This window comes from Pristiophorus japonicus, chromosome 16, assembly GCF_044704955.1.
Source record: "Pristiophorus japonicus isolate sPriJap1 chromosome 16, sPriJap1.hap1, whole genome shotgun sequence".
NCBI classification, from domain to species: Eukaryota; Metazoa; Chordata; class Chondrichthyes; family Pristiophoridae; genus Pristiophorus; species Pristiophorus japonicus.
In genome coordinates this window covers 63,704,930-63,727,670 of record NC_091992.1, presented here as the reverse complement: position 1 = coordinate 63,727,670, position 22,741 = coordinate 63,704,930, and the positions used below count along the sequence as shown (strand labels likewise).

General features: G+C 44.1%; 1 protein-coding gene across 1 annotated transcript; it reads left to right on the top strand.

The window, feature by feature from the left end:
- Positions 1–141: 141 nt before the first annotated feature.
- rpain (RPA interacting protein) lies at positions 142–22,741 on the top strand. The gene is made up of 7 exons (XM_070858139.1): positions 142–384; positions 2,316–2,504; positions 4,031–4,103; positions 8,409–8,523; positions 16,421–16,484; positions 22,083–22,217; positions 22,570–22,741. The coding sequence occupies exons 1-7, from the start codon at positions 313–315 to the stop codon at positions 22,597–22,599; spliced, it is 678 nt and encodes a 225-aa protein (XP_070714240.1). The 5' UTR covers positions 142–312; the 3' UTR covers positions 22,600–22,741.

Sequence of the window (22,741 nt, the reverse complement as noted above, 5' to 3'; positions counted from 1 at the left end):
ACCCGCCAGCCAGTGGGGGGCCGGCCAGCGCGCCTGCGCACAACCCGCCCAGCGCGTCACTATAACCGCCAGCCAGTAGGGGGGGCCGGGCAGCGCGCTTGCGCACAACACGCACCCGCCCGCAACTTAGTCCGCATGCGCCCAGGCGCTAGTGCGCAAGTGTAGGTTGCTGGGAGCGGGGAATGACGCCGATTGGTGGCTGAGCTCCGGCTCCAGGCAGCCGCCGCCGGGGGACGGACCGGGACCGGGACCGGGACAGGGACAGGGACAGGGACAGGGACACAGACAGGGACACAGCTCCGCACTGAGGCGATGGAAGCAGATTCCAGGCACAGAGCTCTGTACAAGGGCAGCACCGTCCCCTGGAAGGAGACCTACAGGAAGGTGAGCGGCGGGGTCAGGGAGTAGCGGGGTCGGGGCCAGGGAGCGGCAGGGCCCGGGGTCAGGGAGCAGGGGGGTTGGGGTCAGGGAGCGGAGGGGGCAGGATGGAGGGGCCCGGAGAGAGGATATTTGCACTCATAGGGGAAACTAAAACTAGGGGACATAGTCTCAGAATAATAAACTGAGATGAGGAGGAATTTCTTCTGAGGGTTGTAAATCCAAGGAATTTTCTGTCCCAGAGAGCTGTGGAGGCTGGGTCATTGAATATGTTTAAGGTGGAGATAGACACATTTTTGAGCGATTAAGGGAGTAAAGGGTTATGGGGAGCGGGCAGGGAAGTGGAGCTGAGTCCATGACCAGATCAGTCATGATCTTATTAAATGGCGGAGAAGGCTCAAGGGGCCAAGTGGCCGCCTACTGCTCCTATTTCTTACACTATTATTTGCAGAAATAAGAACATATTGACTGCAAAATACTACATGTGCAGTTGGACTATTGCCATTGCTGCTACATGGGTTTATATGTTTGTGCTACAATCAAAAACATCTTTCAATAAATTACCAGCCATTTTAACACCTAATTTCAATCTTTCCTGGTCTACAGTGGTTTCCTGGTACATTAAAGAGAGTTGAACGCTGGCCTACAGGTTATGTTATCTCAAAAGAAGGAAATGAACTGACGAGAAGTTGATAACAATAACTTGTATTTAATTACTTTAATATAATAAAACGTCCCAAGGCACTTCAAAGGAGCAATTATCAAACAGAATTTGACAATGAGCCACCTAAGGAGATATTAGGGCAGGTGACCTGGTCAAAGGGCTAGGTTTTATGGAGCATCATTAAAGGAGGAGAGAAAGATGGAGAGGTTTAGGGAGGGAATTTAAGAGCTTGGTACCAAGGCAACTGAAGGCACAGCCGTCAATGGTGGCGCGATTCAAATTGGGAATGCGCAAGAGTCCTGAATTGGAGGCGCAGAGATCTCTGCGAGTTGTAGGACTGGAAGAGGCAGAGCGAGGCCGGCATGTGAGTGATGCGACAGAGAGGCCAATGATCCACCTATGCCTCCCAGAAGAGCAAAATACTGCGGAGGCTGGAAATCTGAATTAAAAACACAACATGTTGGAAATACTTCGGGTCAGGCAACATCTTTGGAGAGAGAAACAAAGTTAACGTTTCGGGTCAATGACCTCCTCTTTCTGTTGTTATGTCAGTAGTGATGGCCGAATGTGCTTCCTCTCTGGGAACAAAGATCACGAAATGCAGTCCTGTCCAGCAGCAAATGTCAGAGTGGGTGTTTTAATTTTAAAAAGTAACTAATTTAAATAAAAAGTAACTACCAAATTTCATGATTTATGAGACGGTAGGATTGGCATTGTTGTAAATGAGGAGATAATTTAGGAAGAATTTTCTTTGCTCAAAGCACTTTGGGACGTCCTGAGGTCACGAAAAGTACTCTATAAATGCAAGATCTTTAATTTTGAATGTGTTAAAATAAGAATTTCCCAACTGTATTTGTGAATAACCACTGGCTCTGGCTGGCAGGAGTGGCCGCTGCGGTAACTTGCTGGTGATGGGACAGTCGAGGGACCAGAGCCCAGCCGGTGTCGATATCTTCCAAAGAAAGAATTGCATTTATATAGCACCTTTTATGACCAACAGCCCAAGCAAAGGGATGGAGAGCGCTAGGGGGAAAGTTTCCAAATATTAGAGGTGTCATCTTTTAAGTATATTATCACAGCTGATCTTTTTGAAGAGTTTTCTAAGTCTTAGTAGCATTGCTATAAAATCCAGCACACTCTCATTCTTCTCACAGATTTTTGTGATCTGTATCCCTGAAAGATTGCTGGTGTGTTGCAATCTGTGTTTAAATTGGATGATTTGCAATGTGAAATGATTATTCATTGATTCTCATTTCCCATGTTCCCCTGTAAGAGGTGTGTGGAAAGACTGAAGAACAGTCGGGCGAAGCTGTTGGACAAGTACAGGCATTTGGGAGAGAATGCAAGCTGCAGCCTCAATAGGTCGTTTCTCGTGCGAGAAGTGATGGAAGAAGAATGGAGCGCTCTGAAAGCACTGGACAGAGATTTTCCATCACTGTGGAAGAAGGGGAGTTTAGCAGAGGTTTGTTAATCTGAACATCCTTATGATAGGTTCTAATTATATATTTTGATCTCTTGATTTTGAAATTGTGGTGCAAATATTAAAATAAACAGGGATAGCACCTCCACTGAAATAACCAAGGAAGAGCATATGAACACGTTCAAGGCCATTGTTCTTAGTAATTTAGCAATCCAAGCAGATCTGTCCTGTAGCAGATATTTAAATAATGACAAAGTCCAGTTGTGTATTAATTGAATCTATATAAGAGTATGATGTTTAATTAGTCAGAAGATCTTGAGCACCAATTTGATATTTCACTGATGACATTTAAGATTGTTACTTTGCTGTTTTGATGTGTTTAGTTACACTGCACTATTGAAAGTGCGATACAATTTTGTCCAAAAATGTCACCACTTATATTTTGAAGAGCAATCACTTCACAAAGGGCTGTCTGATTAGAGTAATTCTAATTCAATAAATAGGAGTAGAATAGAATGTAAATATAAAATTGTAATAATTTGGGGTTGCTGTAATGCAGCAGTGTCTTTCTGAAAAGTTCAGAATTGCTGCCGGTGATCATCCAGCTAATGGTCTCAGTGAATCATTAATAGCTCTGCTCTTTAATATAATCGTTTCATTGGAAAATGTAGTAGTGCTTGAATAGTTTTTTCAAAAACATTGAATTCCCGTCCTCTGATCTCATTTCACGTGGCAGCCTGTGGTACCTGAATGGATGCGATTGTCTCAATACTGTACCAGAGCTTGGATGGTGATACAGCCTAGTGAAGCCAGCTGTTTGTGTAGTTGTGTTTAATAACTGACACGTTCTACGGTTGTAGAGCAGTTAATGGTCTGGAACATGCTTCTAGCCCCTATTTATAATTTTAAAAAAATTATGGTATTAAAACTCTTCCTTTGTTTTCTTGGAGAGTGTGTTATAATCTATTCTAAGTTATAAAAGTTGGCGTGTGTTATAATCTATCTGTAATGTATTCAGAATCTTGCATCTGCACACTTCCTGTCAACTTTCCCCATTATACATTCCAATGTTCACACTTGCAATGGGAACTCTGTAAATTGTCACACTGGAATGACAGTCTCCTACAGTGATGTGATTGCTGGAGGTGTATCTGACATGTTACTACTTTACTTTCACAATTATAGATTAAGATTATGGGGGGGGGATTCTATACTATGATATAATCCAATATTTTTATAGTTCCAATCCTTTTAGCAACATGGAAACAGCATGAGACCATTCTTGCTGGATCAATTTGTTAGCCACTTCCGCTTTTTATGCTTTTAATACCCATTCTCTGCCTTTATCCCTTGCTATTTCCCTTCTTTAAATCCCTGAATTGATTCTGCACCCAGCACCTCGGGGACAGCGTGTTCCACACTCTTGGCCTTTTGTATGAAGAACTGAACTGCATTAGTTTTAACTTTACAATGTCCCCTCGTTCTGTTTTATCAGATTCCTTGAGCCTGTTCCTCATTCAACATCCACCATTGCAGTGATGTGTCTGTCTGTGGTTATTGCTTCCCAGGTGCTGAATACACTGGAGAATATAAATGAATTGGCAGAACTTGAGGAAATTCAACAGGAACTCCTCAGCGAAGGTAGAAACTACTTGCAAACCACACCTCCATTGTTTGTCAGGGAAGACTGGCATTTCTGCATGCAAACTAGCGATAGCTAAATATAATTGCGTCTTCGTGGTTATTCTGCCAGTTGGCCTAGGCTGAGGGAAAACGTGGTCTTTAGATATTTCACTTGACATCGAGTTCACTGTGTAAAATACCCCATTTCTATAATGCACATAAGAACACAAGAAATAGGAGCAGGAGCATTTGGTCCCTCAAGCCTGCTCCACCATTTAATAAGATCATACCTGATCTGATCATGGACTCAGCTCCACTTCCCTGCCCGCTCCCCATAACCCTTTATTCCCTTATCACTCAAAAATCTGTCTCTTTCCGCCTTAAATATATTAAATGACCCAGCCTCCACAGCTCTCTAGGGCAGAGAATTCCACAGATTTACAACCCTCTGAGAGAAGAAATTCCTCCTCATCTCAGTTTTAAATGGGCGGCCCCTTATTCTAAGACTATGTCCCCTTGTTTTAGCTTTTCCCATGAGTGGAAATACCCTCCCTGCATCCACCTTATCAAGCCCCCTCGTTATCTTATATGTTTCGATAAGATCACCTCTCATTCTTCTGAACTCCAATCAGTATAGGCCCTACTCAACCTATCTTCATAAGTCAACCCCCTAATCTTGGGAATCAACCTAATAAACCTCTGAACAGCCTCCAATGCAAATATATCCAAAACTGTATGCAGTACTCTAGGTGTGGCCTCGCCAATACCCTGTACAGATGTAGCAGGACTTCTCTGCTTTTATACTCTATCCCCCTTGCAATAAAGGCCAACATTCCATTTGCCTTCCTGATTACTTGCTGTACCTGTGTACTCACTTTTGTGTTTCATGCACAAGGACCCTTAGGTGTCTCTGTACTGCAGCACTTTGCAATTTTTCTCCATTTAAATTTTAATTTGCTTTTCTATTTTTTCTGCTAAAGTGGATAACCTCACATTTTTCCACATTATATTCTTTCTGCCAAATTTTTGCCCACTCACTTAACTAATCTATATCCCTTTGCAGATTTTTTGTGTCCTCCTCACAATTTGCTTTCCCACCCTTTTTTGTATCATCAGCAAACTTGGCTACAGTGCACTCGGTCCCTTCATCCAAGACGTTATTATAGATTGTAAATAGTTGAGGCCCCACCACCGATCACTGCCGCATCCCACTAGTCACTGTTTGCCAACTGGAAAATGACCCATTTATCCAGACTCTCTGTTTTCTGTTAGTTAGCCAATCCTCTATCCGTGCTAATATATGACCCCTTGTGCACCTTATTGTGGAACCTTATTGAATGCCTTCTGGAAATCCAAATATACTACATCCATTGGCTCCTCCTTATCCATCCTGCTCGTTATATCCTTAAAGAAACTCCAGCAAATTTGTCAAACGTGATTTCCCTTTCATAAAACCACGCTGACTGCTTGATTGAATCATGCTTTTCCAAATGTCCTGCTGCTGCTTCCTTAATAATGGACTCCAGCATTTTCCCAGCAACAGATGTTAGGCTAACTGGTCTATAGTTACCTGCTTTCTGTTGGCCTCCATTTTTAAATAGGGGTGTTACATTTGCGGTTTTCCAATCCGCTGGGACCTCCCCAGAATCCAGGGAATTTTGGAAGATTACAACCAATGTATCCACTATTTCTGCAGCCACTTCTTTTAAGACCCTAGGATGCAAGCCATCAGGTCCAGGGGACTTATTCACCTTTAATCCCATTATTTTACCGAGTACTACTACTTTGTGTGATTAGTGATTGTATTAAGTTCCTCCCTCTCTATAGTCCCTTGATTATCCATTATTGGGATGTTTTTAGTGTCTTCTACCATGACTACTGATACAAAATATTTGTTGAAAGTCTGCCATTTCCCTGTTCCTCATTAATTCCCCAGTCTCATCCTCTAAGGGATTAACTTTTATGTTTCCTTTTTATGCACCTGAAACTCTTACTAAACACACACTTGCTTAACTCCTAGACACATTTCCTTTATTCAATATAATGGAGAAATAATCCTTTTGCATGCCATCATCATAGGCAGTCCCTCGAAATCGAGGAAGACTTACTTCCACTCTAAAAGTGAGTTCTTAAGTGACTGAACAGTCCAATATGGGAATTCCAGTCTCTGTCACAGGTCGGACCACCTGTGCATGCCAGTTCTTTCCCAACAGTGTACTTCTGCTACTGCATGATGTATTAAAATCCTTTAAAATAACTGTGGTATCTTTGAATATATATTTGTGGTAGTTTAATCCCCTCAAATTACTGAAAGAATTGTAGGCTATTATGAAATGAAAGTTTTTTTTAAAAAAAGATAATGTCACCTCAGTCTTTGGTTGGAATATTGAGATTGATAAATGTTTGAGTTTGAAAATATGCCAATAAATAAATAATGATGGACATTAGAAATAATATAAATATATTCAACAGCTGAGGCGCAAAGAAATTGATGCGCAGCCTGGTGGAGAATGGACTAAGTATCAATGCTGAACCTGATTATCACAGAATTATAGAAATTTACCGCAGGGAAGGAGGTCATTTCGGCCCATCATGTCCGCGCCGGCCGACCAAGAGCTATCCAGCCTAATCCCACTTTCCAAGTCTAGGTCCGTAGCCCTGTAGGTTACGGCACTTCAAGTGCACATCCAAGTATTTTTTAAATGTGGAGAGGGTTTCTACCTGTACCACCCTTTCAGGCAGTGAGTTCCAGACCCCCACCACCCTCTGGGTGAAGAAATTTCCCCTCATATCTCCTCTAAACCTCCCCCCAATTATTTTAAATCTATGCCCCTGGTTGTTGACCCCTCTGCCAAGGGAAGCAGGACCTTCCTATCCAATCTATCCAGGCCCCTCATAATTTTATACACCTCAATAAGGTCACCCCTCAATAAGAAAATAAACCCAGCCTATCCAAGCTAAAACTCTCCAGTCCAGGCAACATCCTTGTAAATCTCCTCTGTACCCTTTCCAGTGCAATCACATCTTTCCTTTAATGTGGTGACCAGAACTGCACACAGTACTCCAGCTACAGCCTAACCAGTGTTTTATATTAACCTCACTGCTCATATTCTATGCCTCGACTGTTGAAGGCAAGTATTCAGTATGCCTTCTTAACCACCTTATCCACCTGGCCTGCTACCTTCAGGGATCTATGGACATGCACTTCAAGGTCCCTTTGTTCCTCTACACTTTTCAGTGTCCTACCATTTAATGTGTATTCCCTTGCCTTGTTAGCCCTCCCCAAATGCATTACCTCACACTTCTCCGGATTGAATTCCATTTGCCACTGTTCTGCCCACCTGACCAATATATTGATAACTTCCTGCAGTCCGCAGCTTTCTTCAGGTTACACAAGTGATCCACTAAGCAGGAGTGCACTGACATACCTCGCAATTTCCCAGTACACACTCCTGGCGGGTGAGGCTAAATTGGCCGCGTGAAATCGGAAAGCTTTCATTAACTCGGCCTGTTCAGTGATGTTTAACTGGCTTTGAGTTTGTGGAGTTGCTTCTGCAATATAGATGGGGAGGGAGAATGCTGCTGCTCATCCTGACCTATTTATGATCACTGCAACAAATTCTCAATCGAGTCAGGGGTGAGAGGAGCAGGATTTGGAGATTGTTTGATCCATGCTTGAAAATGTTGGTGTAACAAAACTCCGACCTAGCAGATCAATGACCGATCTAAATGTGTGTCACAAGATTGAAAGCCAACATTCTGTTTGTTATTGCCATGTGGACGAGGATAAGTGTACTTGGGATATAAGGGGTTATAGGGGGTGGGCAGGCAGGGAAGTGGACCCGAGTCCATGATTGGATCAGCCATGATCATATTAAATGGCGGAGCAGGTTCGAGTGGCTGGATGGCCTACTCCTGCTCCTATTAAGTTCTTACGAAATATGGAAATAAATTCACTGTTGTTAATGGTATTTATTTCTGTTGGATTGAACTGCTGTAATGTTATGACCCTTTGAAGTATGAATATAGTTTAGCAAAATAGAAACAAAATGGGATGGAGCATGAGGGAATAAAAGTGAAACTAAAGAACAGTAACAGAGAAGGAACATGAAGAAGCTTGTACTAATTAGGGGAAGCAATGGAACAGCACTGCTTGTGAAAGCAACAATTAACAGGAAGCTCTGAAATTCCTCTTTCACCGCTAAAAGTTTAGGATAAAGCATTTGGTTTATAGAATAGAACTTTTAAAGGCTGTTCTTTCAGTGGGTTTGTACAAAGTATAATTTTTTTGATAATAAATGGTGTCTGTGATATTTCTTGTAGAACATGCCATTATAAAGGAGTACGAGGCCAGCTTGCATTTTGATGAAGCGTGCTTGAATGCCATTCTTGACGGATTTGATGTTCCCGACAGGCTTATATGCCCTGTTTGTAACAGGTGAGTGTGCTGGAATCAGGCTGTCAATTGGATTTCGAGCTAATTAACTGAATCTTGTCTCAAACGAGCTAGATACAAAGGGGTGCAAGTTATGTTACAGTTATAGAAAGCTCTGGTTAGACCCCATTTTGAGTAACTGCGTTCAGTTTTGGACACTAGCTCAGGAAGGATATATTGGCCTTGGAGAGGGTGCAATTATCAGGACAGGTTGCATAGACTAGGCTTGTATTCCATTGCTTATCGAAGATTAAGGGGTGATCTAATTGAGGTATTTAGGATGATCAAAGGAGTTGATAGGGAAGATGGATAGAAACTATTCCCTTTGGTGGGGGAGTCCTTAAAATAAGAGCCAGGCCACTCCGGAGAATGTCAGGAAACATTTCTTCACACAAAGGGCAGTGGGAATCTGGAACTCTCTCTCCTGAGACTGGGGGTCAGCTCAAAACATAGAAACTGAGATTAATAGATTTTTGTTGTGTAAAGTTATTAAGGTTACAGAATCAAGGTGGGTGGATGCAGTTATGATACAAACCATGATCTAATTTACATAAGAACATAAGAAATAGGAGCAGGAGTAGGCCATACGGCCCCTCGAGCCTGCTCCGCCATTTAATACAATCATGGCTGATCAGATCATGGACTTAGCTCCACTTCCCTGCCCGCTCTCCATAACCCCGTTATCGTTTAAGCAGCTGTCTATTTCTGTCTTAAATGTATTCAATGTCCCAGCTTCCACAGCTCTCTGAGATAGCGAATTCCACAGATTCATAACCCTCTGAGAGAAGAAATTCCTCCTCATCTCAGTTTTAAATGGGCGGCCCCTTATTCGAAGATTATGCCCTCTAGTTCTAGTCTCCCCTATCAGTGGAAACATCCTCTCTCCATCCACTTTGTCAAGCCCCCTCATAATCTTATACGTTTCGATAAGATCACCTCTCGTTCTTCTGAATTCCAATGAGTAGAGGCCCAACCTACTCAACCTTTCCTCATAAGTCAACCCCCTCATCCCTGGAATCAACCTAGTGAACCTTCTCTGAACTGCCTCCAAAGCAAGTATATCCTTTCGTAAATATGGAAACCAAAACTGCACACAGTATTCTAGGTGTGGTCTCACCAATACTCTGTATAGCTGTAGCAAGACTTCCCTGCTTTTATACTCCATCCCGTTTGCAATAAAGACCAAGATTCCATTGGCCTTCCTGATCACTTGCTGCACCTGCATACTAACCTTTTGTGTTTCATGCACCAGGATCCCCAGGTCCTGCTGTACTGCAGTACTTTGCAATTTTTCTCCATTTAAATAATAACGTGCTCTTCGATATTTTTTTTTCTGCCAAGTGCATAACCTCACACTTGACCACCATTTTCCAGTCCTCTTTGGATTTGGGCATGGTGCCAGAGGATTGGAGGACTGCTAATATAGTTAAACCCTTGTTTAAGATGGGAGAAAGGGATAGGCCGAGTAGTTACAGGCTTGTCAGACTCACTTCAGTGGTGGGAAAATTATTGGAAAGCATCCTGAAAGACAGGATAAATCTACATTTGGAAAGGCAAGGATTAATTAGTCGGTACGGATTTGTTAAGGGAAGATCATGTTTGACTAACCTGATTGAATTTTTTGAGGAGGTAACCAAGAGGGTCGATGAGGGAAGTGTGTACAATGTAGTATATATGGACTTTAACAAGGCTTTTCCCACATGGTAGACTGGTCATGAAGGTTAAAGTCCATGGGATCCAGGGCAAAGTGGCAAGTTGGATGCAAAATTGGCTTGGAGGTAGAAAGCAAAGGGTAATGGTTGCTGGATGTTTCTGTGACTGGTAGGATGTTTCCAGTGGGGTTCCGCAGGGCTCAGTACTGGGTCCCTTGCTTTTTGTGGTATATATCAATGATCTAGATTTGAATATAGGGAGTATGATTAAGAAGTTTGCAGACAACACTAAAATTGGCTGAGTGGTTGATAATGAAGAGGAAAGTCATGGGCTGCAGGAGGATATCACACTACTGGTCAGATGGGCAGAGCAGTGGCAAATGGAATTTAATTCAGAGAAGTGTGAGGTGATGCACTTTGGGAGGGCTAATAAGGAAAGGGTCTACACATTAAGCGGGAGGCCACTTAATAGTGTAGATGAACAAAGGGACCTTGTCCTCAGATCCCTGAAAGTTGCAGACCAGGTGGATAAGGTGGTTAAGAAGGCATACGGAATGCTTGCCTTTATTGGCCGAGGCAAAGAATATGCGGTGAGCAGGGAAGTTATGCTTAATTGTATAATACTTTGGTTAGGCTGGAGCTGGAGCACTGCTTGCAGTTCTGGTCGCCATATTATAGGAAGGACGTGATTGCACTAGAGAGGGAGCAAAGGAGATTTACTAGGATGCTATCTGGACTGGAGAACCTTAGTTATGAGGACAGATTGGATAGGCTGGGTTTGTTCTCATTGGAACAGAGGAAGTTGAGAGGAGACCTCATTGAGGTGTGCAAAATATTGAGGGGCCTGGACATAGTGGATAGTAAGGGTCTATTTCCATTGGTGAATGGGTCTATTACGAGGGGGCATAGTTTTAAGGTGGTTGGTGGAAGGATTTGAGGGTGGGGGAGTGCTTCTTTACGCAGAGGGTTGTGGGGATCTGGAACTCGCTGCCTGGAAGAGTGGTGGATGCAGAAGCCCTCACCACTGTTAAGAGATGGTTGGATGGGCACTTAAAAGTGCAGTAACCTTAGGGTTACGGATCTAGAACTGGTAATTGGGATTAGACTGGATGACCTTTTGGACAGCGCAGATATAATGGTAAGTACTGCAGGGAATAGAATACGGCCAGGGTGATCTCCTGGACTAGTTTCGATCGCCTGGATGGGCCGGAGAGGAATTTTCCCATATATTTTCTCCCTAAATTGACCTGGGATTTTATCTCTCCCAGGAGATCACATGGCTGCGGTTGGGGTGGAGTGTAGAATGTTTCGGTATAAGGGGTGTCGCAGTTGTGTGAGACGGACTGGTTGGGCTGGGTGCTCTTTGCCTTTCCGTCATTGTTCATAGGTTTATATGTAACCTTCAAGGCTGCTGACCAAGAGCCGCGCAGCTCTTTGTCGGCCTGTGTGGACACGATGAGCCGATTGGCATCCTTCTGTGCCATAAATTTCTACGTTTCTTTCTATTTTCCAACATTATACTCCATCTGCCAAATTTTTGCCCACTCATTTAGTCTGTGTCCTTTGCAGGTTTTTTTGTGTCCTCCTCACACATTGCTTTTCCTCCCATCTTTGTATCGTCAGCAAACTTGGCTACGTTACACTTGATCTCTTCTTCTAAGTCGTTAATATAGATTGTAAATATTTGGGGTCCCAGCACTGATCCCTGCGGCACTCCACTAGTTACTGATTGCCAACCAGAGAATGAACCATTTATCCCGACTCTCCGTTTTCAGTTAGTTAGCCAATCCCTCTATCCATGCTAATATATTACCCCCAACCCCGTGAACTTTTATCTTGTGCAGTAATCTTTTATGTGGCACCTTGTCAATTGCCTTCTGGAAGTCCAAATACACCACATCCACTGGTTCCCCTTCATCCACCCTGTTCGTTACATCCTTAAAGAACTCCAGCAAATTTGTCAACCATGACTTCCCTTTCATAAATCCATGCTGACTCTGCCTGACTGAAATATGTTTTTTCAAATATCCTGCTACTGCTTCCTTAATAATGGACTTCAACATTTTCCCAACGACAGATGTTAGGCTAACTGGTCTGTAGTTTCCTGCTTTTTGTCTGTCTCCTTTTTTAAATAGAGGAGTTACATTTGCAGTTTTCCAATCTGATGGGACCTCTCCAGAATCCAGGGAAATTTGGTAAATTACAACCACTATTCTTGCTGCTACTTCTCTTAAGACCCTAGGATGCAAGCCATCAGGTCCAGAGGATTTATCTGCCTTTAGTCCCATTATCTTGCTGAGTACAACCTCCTTAGTGATTGTGGTAAGTTTCCTTCCCCCCCCCCCAACCACCATAGCCCCTTGACTATCCACTGTTGGGATATTTTTAGTGTCCTCTACTGTAAAGACTGATACAAAATATTTATCAGAGTTTCTGCCATCTCCATGTTCCCCATTATTAATTCCCGGTCTTGTCCTCTAAGGGACCAACATTTACTTTAGCCACTCTTTTCCTTTTTATATACCTATAGAAACTCTTGCTATCTGTTTTTATATTTTGTGCTGGTTTACTTTCATAGTCTTATCTTCCCTTTCTTAATCATTTTTTTTAGTCATTCTTTGCTGGCTTTTAAAAACTTTCCAATCTTCTGTCCTCCTTGGCCACCTTGCATGCCCTTGTTTTTAATTGGATACCGTCCTTTATTTCTTTAGTTAGCCACGGATGGCTATCTTTTCTTTTACGCACTTTCCTCCTCACTGGAATACATTTTTCTTGAGAGTTATGAAATATCTCCTTAAATGTACAACACTGTTCATCACCCGTCCTACACTTTAATCTATTTTCTCAGTCCACTTTAGCCAACTCTGCCCTCATACCTTTGTAGTCTCCTTTATTTAAGCTCAGTACGCTGGTTTGAGATCCAACTTTCTCGCCCTCCATCTGAATTTGAAATTCAGCCATGCTATGATCACTCAATCCAAGGGGATCCTTTACTAGGAGATTGTTTATTGATCCTGTCTCATTACACAGGACCAGATTTAATGGCAGAACAGACTCGAGAGTCTGAATAGCTGACTCCTGTTCCTAAAGTAGCAGTTTTACACGCATACAAATGGAGAGGAGCTGGAGAGAAAAGTTATGTGACTTTGGAACATCTTTTATTGAAATACCTGAAATTTATTTTTGAGGTAGCAATCCAGTCGGGTCTTAATTTTGGTCTCGGGTCTTTGTACAGTTAGCTGTGGTGGTGGGCACCTTCTGGCCCCCATGTTAGCTGACCTCGTTAACGGTTCTCTCTCCTCGGGTACTGTCCCCCTCTCCATTAAATCTGCCGTTATCACCCCTCTTCTCAAAAAATACCCCCGACCCCTCGTCCTTGCAAACTTACCGCCCCATCTTCAACCTCCCTTTCCTCTCCAAAGTTCTTGACCGTGTTGTCACCTCCCAAATCCATGCCCGTCTTTCCTGCAATTCCATGTTTGAATCCCTCCAATCTGGTTTTCGCCCCTGCCACAGTACCCCGAAACGGCTCTCATCAAAGTCACAAACGGCATCCTTTGTGACTGACAAAGGCAAACTATCCCTCCTCGTCCTTCCTGACCTGTCTGCAGTCCTTGATACAGTTGACCAGTCCATCCTCCTCCAACGCCTCTCCACCGTTATCCAGCTGGGTGGGACTGCACTCGTCTGGTTCCATTCTTATCCAGCTAATTGTAGCTAGAGTACTAGAGTATTACTTGCAACGGCTTCCCTTCCCACCCCTGCATCATTACCTCTGGTGCCCCCCACCTCCAGGATCTATCCTTGGCCCCCTCCTATTTCTCATCTACATATTGCCCCTTGGCGACATCATCCGGAAACACAACGTCAGTTTCCACATGTACATTGACGACACCCAGCTCTACCTCACCACCACTTCTCTCGACCCCTCCACAGTCTCTAAATTGTCAGACTGCTTGTCCGACATCCAGTTCTAGATGAGCAGAAATTTTCTCCAATTGAATATTGGGAAGACCAAAGCCATTGTTTTCGGTCCCCGCCGCAAACTCCGTTCCCTAGCCACTGACTCCATCCCTCTCCGCACCTTCTGTCTGAGGCTGAACCAGACTGTTCGCAACCTTGGTGTCATATTTGACCCTGAAATGAGCTTTCAATCACATTTTCGAGGCATAACTAAGACCGCCTATTTCCACCTCTAACATGGCCCGTCTTTGCCCTTGCCTCAGCTCATCTGCTACTGAAGCCCTCATCTATGCCTTTGTTACCTCTAGACTTGACTATTCCAACGTACTCCTGGCTGGCCTCCCACATTCTACCCTACGTAAACTAGAGATGATCGGCTGCCTGTATCCTAATTCGCACCAAGTCCCGCTCAACCATCACCCCTGTGCTCGCTGACCTACAATGGCTCCCAGGGATTAAGCAATGCCTCTTTGACCAAGCTTTTGATCACGTGCTAATTTCTACTTATGCGGCTTGGTGTCAAACTTTTTATCTCAATGCTCCTGTGAAGTGCCGTGGGACATTTCACTATGCTAAAGGCTCTATATAAATTCAAGTTGTTGATTGAGCAGAAGAAAAATATCCCAGCATTCCTGCTTCTGTTCAGTATCCAATGATTCCCGCTGACAGGTCCAGAGGTCGACGCTGGGTGAAGACTACACTGGGCTCGGGAGTGATGCTCCCTTCCTGTCAACCAACCTTTAGTCATCCACTGTTTATACATGGAGAATGGTTACTTGGGCAAGTTGCCAAAGAGATTTAAACTAAAGTCCAGCATGAAGTCTCGAGGGAGTGTGCTGGAAGCGGAGCACAGTCCTGCTTACATTTTGATGTATTTTTTTAAAGTCTTTAACTGTAGATCTTATTGGTGCGGTGATGAAGACCGCCCCTTATTGCCTTCTGATTCAGAGTGCGTCTTCACCTGCCTTTATTATCTGGGCGCTGGTTAGTGAGCCGAGGGATTGAACTGAGAAACCACTTAACTATTTTGCCGAATAGATTTTCCTTGTGTTACCTCTGGTTCTTTTGTGCAACTTAAGCATTTATATTATGCAGCTGCCTTTCTTTGGCTTCTGTGTAATTAGAATTCTTGTAATTTAATTTGATTAGTATTAAACAATACGATCAGACGGTTTGGGTTTCCACTTTCCACGGCAGTGCATCGTGGGCAACAGGTGGAACCTCCAGTACGAAATGACTGGATAAAGGGGTAATTGTTCATCATGTGACCAGTCCCTCATTGGAGACATAAAATCTGCAAAGGGATATAGACAGGCTAAGTGAGTGGCCAAAAATTTGGCAGATGGGGTATAATGTGGCAAAAAGTTGGTATGCAGGTACTGTAAGTGATCAGGAAGGCAAATGGAATGTTGGCCTTTATTGCAAGGGGGATGGAGTATAAAAGCAGAGAAGTCCCACTACAACTGTATTGGGGAGGCCACACCTAGAGTACTGCGTACAGTTTTGGTCTCCGTATTTAAGGAAGGATATACTTGCATTGGAGGCTGTTCAGAGAAGGTTCACTAGGTTGATTTCGGAGATGAGGGGGTTGACTTGTGAAGATAGGTTGGGCCTATACTCCTTGGAGTTCAGAAGAATTGAGAGATGATATCGAAACATATAAGATAATGAGTGGGCTCACTAGGTGGATGCAGAACGGATATTTGCACTCATAGAGGAAACTAAAACTAGGGGACATAGTCTCACAATAAAGGGCCACCCATTTAACACTGAGATGCGGAGGAATTTTTTCTATGAGGGTTGTGAATCTGAGGAATTTTCTGCCCCAGAGAGCTCTAGAGGCTGGGTCATTGAATATATTTAAAGTGGAGATAGACAGATTTTTGAGCGATAAGGGAATAAAGGGTTATGGGGAGTGGGCAGGGAAGTGGAGCTGAGTCTATGATCAGATCAGCCATGATCTTATTGAATGGCGGAGCAGGCTCGAGGGGCCGTATGGCCTACTCCTGCTCCTATTTCTTATGTTCTTATGTTCTGAGCAGAGGCGGTGGGGTCTGGCTTGGGAAAGTGCATTTTTGGTGCAGTCATTTATAAATAGAGATCCAGCTTGGTTCAGAACTGTACTCCATCATGAAGTCAAGGAGATGGGGTAAGGGAGGAAAATTGAGAGTAGATCATGTATTTGACCACATTGTGTGTTTACTATACTGACCGTTCTCCAGAATGTATTTCAGCAAAAGGCAAAAAGGACTGACAATCTAACCAAAGCTACTTTCCTTTCCCAGGAACTACCTAAATGTGAGCAGTGACTTTATAACTTGTCCATGTGGGATGTGTATTAATACACGGGTAAGTTTCTCGCATATAGCAATCTGATTCCCTTGGTTTCTTTCTTTCCTGCCTGAGAATGGTAAGCAGATGAGCCTTACTGGACTTGCATCCTACATGCTCGAGTGCTGTGGGTCAAGGCACTGCTTACCTAACCTCTGTCTACGTGAAAACTTTGTCCAAAAACCTACTGCATGTGTTCCTTGAGTCAAGATGTCATTTGATTCCTGTACTACTGGAAGTACTCCGAATTGTGTGTATCTACTAAACCGAATGGCTTGTAAACTGAATGGGCAGTGTCCTAGGCCCAACCATCTTCAGCTGCTTCATCAATGACCTTCCCTCCATCATAAGGTCAGAAGTGGGATGTTCGCTGATGTTCAGTGTTCAGTTCCATTTACAACTCCTCAGATAATGAAGCAGTCCATGTCCACATGCAGCAAGACCTGGACAACATTCAGGCTTGGGCTGATAAATGGCAAGTAACATTCGCACCACAAGTGCCAGGCAATGGCCATCTCCAACAAGCGAGCGTCTAATCACCGCCCCTTGACATTCAATGGCATTATCATCACCGAATCCCCCACCATCAACATTCTGGGGGTCACCATTGACCAGAAACTTAACTGGACCAGCCACATAAATACTGTGGCAACAAGAGCAGATCAGAGGCTGGATATTCTGTGGCGAGTGTCTCCCCTCCTGACTCCCCAAAGACTTTCTACCACCTACAAGGCACAAGTCAGGAGTGTGATGGAATACTCTCCACTTGCCTGGATGAGTGCAGCTCCAACAACACTCAAGAAGCTTGGCACCATCCAGGACAATGCAGCCTGCTTGATTGACACCCCATCCTCCACCGTCAACATTCACTCCCTCCACCACCGGCGCACCGTGGCTGCAGTGTGTACCATCTACAAGATGCACTGCAGCAACTCGCCGAGGCTTCGTCAACAGCACCTCCCAAACCCGCGACCTCTACCACCTCGAAGGACAAGGGCAGCAGATGCATGGGAACACCATCACCTGCAAGTTTGCCTCCGAGTCACACACCATCCTGACTTGGAAATATATCGCTGTTCCTTCATAGTTGCTGGATCACAATCCTGGAACCCTCCCTAACAGCACTGTGGGAGCACTTTCACCACACGGACTGCAGCGGTTCAAGAAGGCGGCTCACCACCACCTTCTCAAGGGCAATTAGGGATGGGCAATAAATGTCGGCCTTGTCAGCGACACCCACATCCCATGAACGAATTTTTAAAGAAGGAATTTGGTGAGTGCGAATTCAGTGCAGAGGGGGAAATGCTTTGAACCAAGGGGCAACAGTAAATATATAAATAAACAGAGTAATTAATTAGACTGAAGGTATTTTTTAAGTAAAATGATAGGACAGCTGAGACTTGTTGCCTGCAATGCCCATGCCATGTGTCCTGGATAACCACGTGTGCTGCAAGTACTTCAGCTGCTCAGGGTTTCTGAGCTTGAGGTGCGGCTGGAGTCACTGCAAGGGTTAGGGGAGGTTGAGAATTTCCTGGAGCAAATGTTCCAGGAGGTAGTCATCCTGCAGCTACAGAGAGTTCAGGAGGGGGGAGGGGGAAGTAAGTGGGTGGCCATCCGGCAGGGTAGGAAGAGGCAAGCAGTGCAGGAACCCTCCGGGAGGTGCAATCGAGAGCACATCCACCGCATATATATCCAAGTCAGGATGGTGTGTGACTTTGAGGTGGTAGTGTTCTCATACACCTACTGTTGTCCTTCTAGGTGGTAGAGGTTGAAGGTTTGGACGATGCTGCTGAAGAAGCCTTGCTCAGTACACACTGCAGCCAGTGGTGAAGAAGGTGTATGTTTAGCAAGTGGAGGAAGTGTCAATCAAGCAGGCTGCTTTGTCCTGGATGATGATGAGCTTTTTGAGTGTTGGACATAAGAATATAAGAAATAGGAGTAGGCCATACGGCCCCACGAGTCCACTCCGCCATTCAATAAGATCATGGTTGATCTGATCTTGGCCTCAACTCCACTTTCTTGCCTGTTCCCCATAACCCTTGTCTACCCTATAGTTCAAAAATCTGTCTATCTCCACCTTAAATATATTCAATGACCCAGCCTCCACGGCTCTCGGGTAGAAAATTCCAAAGATTCACGACCCTCTGAAAAACAACATTCTTTCTCATCTCTGTTTCAAATGGGCGACCCCTTATTCTGAAACTATGCCCCTTAGTTCTAGATTCCCCCACAAGGGGAAACATCCTCTTAGCATCTACCCTGTCCAAGCCCTGTCAGATTCTTATATGTTATTATAAGATCACCTTCCAAACTCCCATGAGTACAGGCCCAACCGGCTCAACCTTTCTTCATAAGACAACCCCTTCGTCTCAGGAATTAACCTAGTGAACTTTTTCTGAACTGCCTCCAATGCAAGTATATCCATCCTTAAATAAGGAGACCGAAACTGTATGCAGTGCTCCAGGTGTGGCCTCACAGTTGTAGCAAGACTTTCCTACTTTTATACTCCATCCCCCTTGCAATAAAAGCCAACATTCCATTTGCCTTCCTAATTACTTGCATGCTAACTTTGTGTTTCATGTACGATGACCCCCAGGTCTCTCTGTACTGCAGCATTTTGTCGTCCCTCTCCACTTAAATAATATTTTGCTTTTCTATTCTTCCTACCAAAGTGGATAACCTCCCATTTTCCCACATTATACTCCATCTGCCAAATGTTTGCCCACTCACTTAGCCTGTCTATATCCCTTTGCAAACTCTTTGTGCCCTCCTCACAACTTGCTTTCCCACCCATCTTTGTATCATCAGCAAATTTAGTTACAATACACTTGATCCCTTCATCCAAGTCATTGATCTAGATTGTAAATAGTTGAGGCCCCAGCACCCCACTAGTTAGTTTTCCAACCTGAAAATGACCCATTTATCCCGACTTTCTGTTAGCCAATCCTCTATCTATGCTAATCCATTACCCCCCCAACCCCGTGAGCTCTTGTGGCACCTTATCGAATACCTTTTGGAAATCCACATCCATTGGTTTCCCTTTATCCACCCTGCTCGTTACATCCTTAAATAACGCAAAAATTTGTCAAACATGATTTCCCTTTCATAAAACCGTTTTGACTCTGCTTGACTGCATTATAATTTTCTAAATGTACGGCTATTGCTTCCTTAATGATGGACTCCAGCATTTTCCCAATGACAGATGTTGGGCTAATAGTTTCCTGCTTTCTGTCTGCCTCCTTTCTTGAATTTGCATTTGCAGTTTTCGAATCCGCTGGGACCTTTCCAGAGTCCAGGGAATTTTGGTAGATTACAATGCATTTACTATCTCTGCAGCCACTTCTTTTAAGACCCTAGGATGCAGGCCATCAGGTCCAAGGGACTTGTCCACCTTTATCCCATTAGTTTGCCTAATACTTTTTCTCTAGTGATTATTTTAATTTCCTCCCTCCCTTTTACTCCCTGATTTTCTACTATTATTTGGATGCTTTTAGTGTCTTCTACAGTGAAGACAGATAACACAATATTTGTTCAAAGTCTCAGCCGTTTCCTTGCTTCCCATTATTAATTTTCCAGTCTCATCCTCTAAGGGTCCAATATTTACTTTAGCTACTCTCTTCCTTTTTATATAAGAACATAAGAAATAGGAGCAGGAGTCGGCTATACGGCTTCTCGAGCCTGCTCCGCCATTTAATAAGATCATGGCTGATCTTCGACCTCAACTCCACTTTCCCGCCTGATTTCCATATCACTTGTTTCCCCTAAAGTCGAAAAAATTATCTCAGCCTTGAATATACTCAGAGACTCAGCATCCGCAGCCCTCTTGGGCAGAGAATTCCAAAGATTCACAACCCTCTGAGTGAAGAAATTCCTCCTCATCTCTGTCTGAAATGGCTGACCTCTTATCTTGGGGCTATGCCCCCTTGTTTTAGACTCTCCAGCCAGGGGAAACAACCTCTCAGCATCTACCCTGTCAATCCCCCTTAGAATCTTGTACACCTCATTCTTCTAAACTCCAGAAAGTATTTTACACAATCTCTCCTCATAAGGCAGCCCTCTCATCCCAGGAATCAATCTAGTGAACCTCCATTGCACCGCCTCCAAGGCAAGTATATCCTTCCTTGGATAAGGAGACCAAAACTGTACAGTTGTAGTAAGACTTCCTTACTCTTGTACTCCAACCCCCTTGCAATAAAGGCCAACATGCCATTTGCTTTCCTTATTGCTTGCTGTACCTGCATGCTCGCTTTGTGTTTTTTGCACAAGGACACCCAAATCTCTTTCAACACCAACATTTAAAAGTTTCTCACCATTTTAAAAAAAATATTCCTTTTTTCAATTCTTCCTACCAAAGTTAATAACCTCACATTTCCCCACATTATACTCCATCTGCCACCTTACTGCCCACTCACTCTGTCCATATCCCTTTGCAGATGCTTTGTGTTCTCCTCACAGTTTACTGTCCCACCTAGCTTTGTATCGACAGCAAGATACATTACACTCGGTCCCTTCATCGAAGTCATTAATGTAGATTGAAAATAGCTGAGGCCCCAGCACCGATCCTTGCGGCACCCCACTGTTTTCCAACCTGAAAAAAACTTGTTTATCCCTACTCTGTTTTCTGTCCGTTAACCAGTCCTCTATCCATGCTAATACATTACTTCCAATCCCTCCAATATACTTGTAGAAGGTCTTACTGTCTGTCTGTTGGAGCAGCAAGTGGAGATGGTTTGGGGAGTCAGGAGGTAAGCCACTCCCCACAGAATGCCCAACCTGTGACCTGCTCTTGTAGCCATGGAGCCATGGTACTTATATGACTGATCCAGTTGAATTTCTGGGCAATAGCAACCACCCAGGATGTTGATGGGTGACTCAACAATGCCATTGCATGTCAAGGGGAGGTAGTTGGGCTCTCTTGTTGGAGATGGTCATTGCCTGCCACTTTTGTGACCCAAATTATCAGCCCAAGCCTAGAAGTTGTCCAGGTCTTGCTACACACAGGCACGGACTGCTTCATTATATGAGAAATTGTGAATGAAGCTGATCACTGCAATCATCAGTGAACAGCCCCACACATAAGTGATGGAGGGAAGGTCATTGCAGTAGCAGCTAAAGATGGTTGGGCCTGGGATGCTGCCCTAAGGAACTCTTGCAGAGATGTTGTTTGTTGGTCTCCAACAGCTGTAGCCATCTTCCTTTTTGCTAGGTGTGACTCCAGCCAGTGGAGAGATTTTCTCCTGATCCCTATTGACCAGTTTAACTATGGCTCCTTGGCACCACACTTGATCGAATGCTGCCTCTGGAATTGTCCATGTTTTAACCAAAGCTGTAATGAGGCCTGGAGCCGAGTTATCTTGGTGGAATCCAACCTGGGCATCGGGGAGCAGGTTATTGGTGGGTCAGTGCCACTCAGTAGCACTGTTGAAGATTCCTTTCATCACTTTGCTGTTGGCTGGGAGGAGGCCAGTAGAGTGGCCAGGTTGGATTTGTCCTATTTGTGTCCAAGGCATACCTTGAGGTAGAGGAATCACTTTAGTCACTGTTGAGTATGTAATGTGAACCCAATGTTGCTTCAGCCTATTGAGTTGCTTCAAGTTTCCACCCATTCACTTGCAGGAGATGAGCGTGCAGCAGTTTCGAGCTGCTCTTGAGCATGGTGTCACAGAACATAGCGGCCAATGTGCACATTGTCCAAGCTTCTCTCTGGTAGATGGTATCGAAGCAGAAACCACGCTTCTCATGAGCTGTCGGGTGAGTGTGATCGTTTACTACACTAACATGGTGTAGCAGCATTTCAGCTATTGCGGGGGAAAGATGGGACTTCAGCATGCTCGGTTCCATCACGGGATTCATTAAAGTGCAATTGCAAAGCTGTTCATTCACTAGCTGAACATGCACCCACCCTTTCGGTTAAAGGTTTATGAGGGCTTCTCTTCCCACCCACACACTCTTACCTCGAGTCCCCCTAGGATATATCCTTGGCCCCCTCATATGAAAACGGGTCTGGTTCCATGTACACTCACGCCACCCAGGGGTGATGGGTGAACGAGACTTGGTGCGAGTAAGGTAATTTGTGTTAAAAATCATTTTCTTCTTCTTTCAGGCTTGTGATTACCTGTCTGTTATCCTGTAGTTACACTGAGCTCGCTTCATTGCAAGAGTAACGAACATGCCTGTTCTCAGACCTTCAGTCTGCTCAATGTCGGCTTTGTTTCACTGCACTTCATTTATGCATTCTGTATTCTACCTCGAATTTAATAAAGAGTTTTGTTATA

What these genes read in the sequence shown, in the direction of transcription:
- rpain (XM_070858139.1), top strand. Translation starts at nt 313, where the DNA reads ATGGAAGCAGATTCCAGGCACAGAGCTCTGTACAAGGGCAGCACCGTC. An exon ending in GGAAGGAGACCTACAGGAAG is followed by an intron (nt 385 to 2,315) that starts GTGAGCGGCGGG and finishes TTCCCCTGTAAG; the next exon opens with AGGTGTGTGGAAAGACTGAA. An exon ending in GGATGTGTATTAATACACGG is followed by an intron (nt 16,485 to 22,082) that starts GTAAGTTTCTCG and finishes ATTCACTTGCAG; the next exon opens with GAGATGAGCGTGCAGCAGTT.